Genomic DNA, 2,355 nt, shown 5'->3' with positions numbered 1-2,355 from the left:
CAAAATTTACTATGAAGGAACACTTATTTCTGACTTCTAATTTTCAAAATTACATTACTTAACACGGAGTTAATTACTTATTTTAACATTTTTAGTTATCAGCCGTCGTAAAATTAGTGCTTACGTTTTGCTTGTCCAGATCTGAGTCAATTTTTGTCAAATGACGTCTTCCAAAACAGAAATGGCAATAATAAAATCCTTCAATATCAATTTTGCACTAACACAAGCTTCTTAGTTTATGAAAATTATAAATTGATTTGTAAAAAAAGGAGCAAATAAAAGGCTGCTCAGAATAAGGCGGGTAGCCGTAGTTCGTCCACAATAAATAAAGGTTCCTTAAAATATTCGTAAATAATTCCTCGTATTACTTAAAAATAACTGATGTGTTGCTCATTCCATGATTGAAAAGTTCGCTCGAAACAATAGACTTCTAATTATCGCCGTTCACATTTTCAGTGATAAAACGATTCCTTACTCAAGTGAATCGACGTGAAATCACTTTGCAAATTTCCAATGAAGGGTACAGGGGAAAGGATACAAGATACAAAAGATACATTCTCTCTCGTCAATGACGAATTTAACAATTTACGGAAACTAGTGGAAAATAATATTTCCCATAATTTTTTTGTGTTTAATTTTTTATTTATTTAATTTTTTTTTTCTTTATAGATATTAGACCGAACCACAATGATTTTTTTATACCCGATCAACTTTTTACATCAATAACATGTTTCTTGATATTTAATTTATTTGCTATGCTCGGAAGCTTAGCCACGTCGTGGGTACAATGGCCTAAGCCAAAATATTTATGGATTCCTGTTTCAATGCGTGGTGCATTTTTGCCATTATTCTTGTTCTGCAACTATTTACCAAAAGGTGTGCAGAGAACACTGCCAATTTTAATAACAAACGAATGGATCTATTGGATTATTGCGGTAGTCATGTCGTTCAGTTCCGGCTATTTAAGGTAATTAAAATGCCTAGGACTTTTCAAAAATATTGCTTGAAAATGTAAAGAAATTGTAAGGAAAGACGAAGGCTTAAAGGAAGGTCTGAGAACTGTTATCGAACAGTTTCAAATATTATTTCTCCCCTCCCCCCTCTCTCGCTCTTTCCCACTTTCCCCCTCACATTATTTTGCAAAATTTGCGGACTTTAATGCCAGAATATTTCCAAATTTTTTTTATATATATATATTATTAGTATAAAAAATTAAATATTTCTGATATATGTAAATTATTTCGGTTTATATTTCAGTTCGCTCGGCATGATGTACGCTCCAAAAACGGTATCTCCGAAATACCAAACAACAGCGGGAATGTTTGCAGCCGCTATGTTAATAACTGGAATATTTTCGGGGATTCTTTTTTCCTTTCTATTTCCATACTTTGTAATTTTTTAAATTAAAATCATTTCTCAAAAATGTTCGAATCGAGAAAATAATAAATTTTTATGTTTTAATACAATTATTAATCAGGACTATTCCGCAGAGGTGGAAATAACAACAACAACAACAACAAAATCATAATTGTTAAATTTTATTTAGGATCACTTACTATTTTTCGTTGTTTAGCCTAATAATAATCCATGTTAAAAAGAAGAAATAGAACGAAAGACTAAATTCATGTAACATCAATACCTCTCAAATTAAAATAATGACCATCACCAGAAGCGAATGCACCAAAATAAGCCTATTTCTAATCTATTTTGTATTTATTAAATATTTTATATAAACATTTTTCTATTTATTTGTTCTACAAAGAGTGCGTAACTTTTAAGCATTAAGTGTATCTTTGTTATAAATTTTTATTCACAAAAAAACACTATAATAAATATATTTTTTCAAAATCACGTTTTTGTCTTGATACTCGTATCATAATCATACCTAACGTTATTTGTGAATGACTTCAATTGGAAAACAATTTCAGTGAAGTGAAGAGAGGAGAAGACACTATGGTTTTCCTTTGAACATATTGGAGATGTAAAAATGTTTTTTTGACTGAAGAGTTGAAATAATTTACTAAGAGGAGAATTGAGAACTGAATTAGAACTGAGAGAGTATCAGCCCCATTTAAAGTTGTTTTTTTTTAATATTACCAGTAACTCCGTGGATGTCCCGAGTGACCCCTTATTAGTGTAACACGGCGACGGCTAGGAAGAAGAAAGGAAAGAAAACATAATAGGAAAGGGGTGGCCGCAGCCTAGTGGGTATATCACCAATTGGTAAGAGTATGTGAAGGCATGCATGGCCGATTAGAGGTGATCGCCTCTATACTCCCAACACAATCAGAAAATAGGGAGAAAAGAACTATTTTCAAAAAAAAAAAGAATATTCTCTTTCCATATATATTCACA

The 2,355-nt window shown here is 31.3% G+C and overlaps 1 protein-coding gene across 1 annotated transcript; it reads left to right on the top strand.

Annotated features, from left to right (window-relative positions):
- Window positions 1-635: 635 nt before the first annotated feature.
- Window positions 636-1,722, top strand: LOC119638408 (equilibrative nucleoside transporter 1-like; the record flags this gene model as incomplete). The annotated part of the gene is made up of 2 exons (XM_038035174.1): window positions 636-967; window positions 1,258-1,722. Coding segments are annotated over 2 exons (477 nt in total), but the record flags the coding sequence as incomplete, so codon positions are not given.
- Window positions 1,723-2,355: the final 633 nt, after the last annotated feature.

The sequence above is a fragment of the Glossina fuscipes genome, unplaced genomic scaffold (genome assembly GCF_014805625.2).
Source record: "Glossina fuscipes isolate IAEA_lab_2018 unplaced genomic scaffold, Yale_Gfus_2 88, whole genome shotgun sequence".
Lineage (NCBI taxonomy): Eukaryota > Metazoa > Arthropoda > Insecta > Diptera > Glossinidae > Glossina > Glossina fuscipes.
Note: the sequence above shows the minus strand (reverse complement) of the source record. Positions and strands in the feature narration are given on the sequence as shown.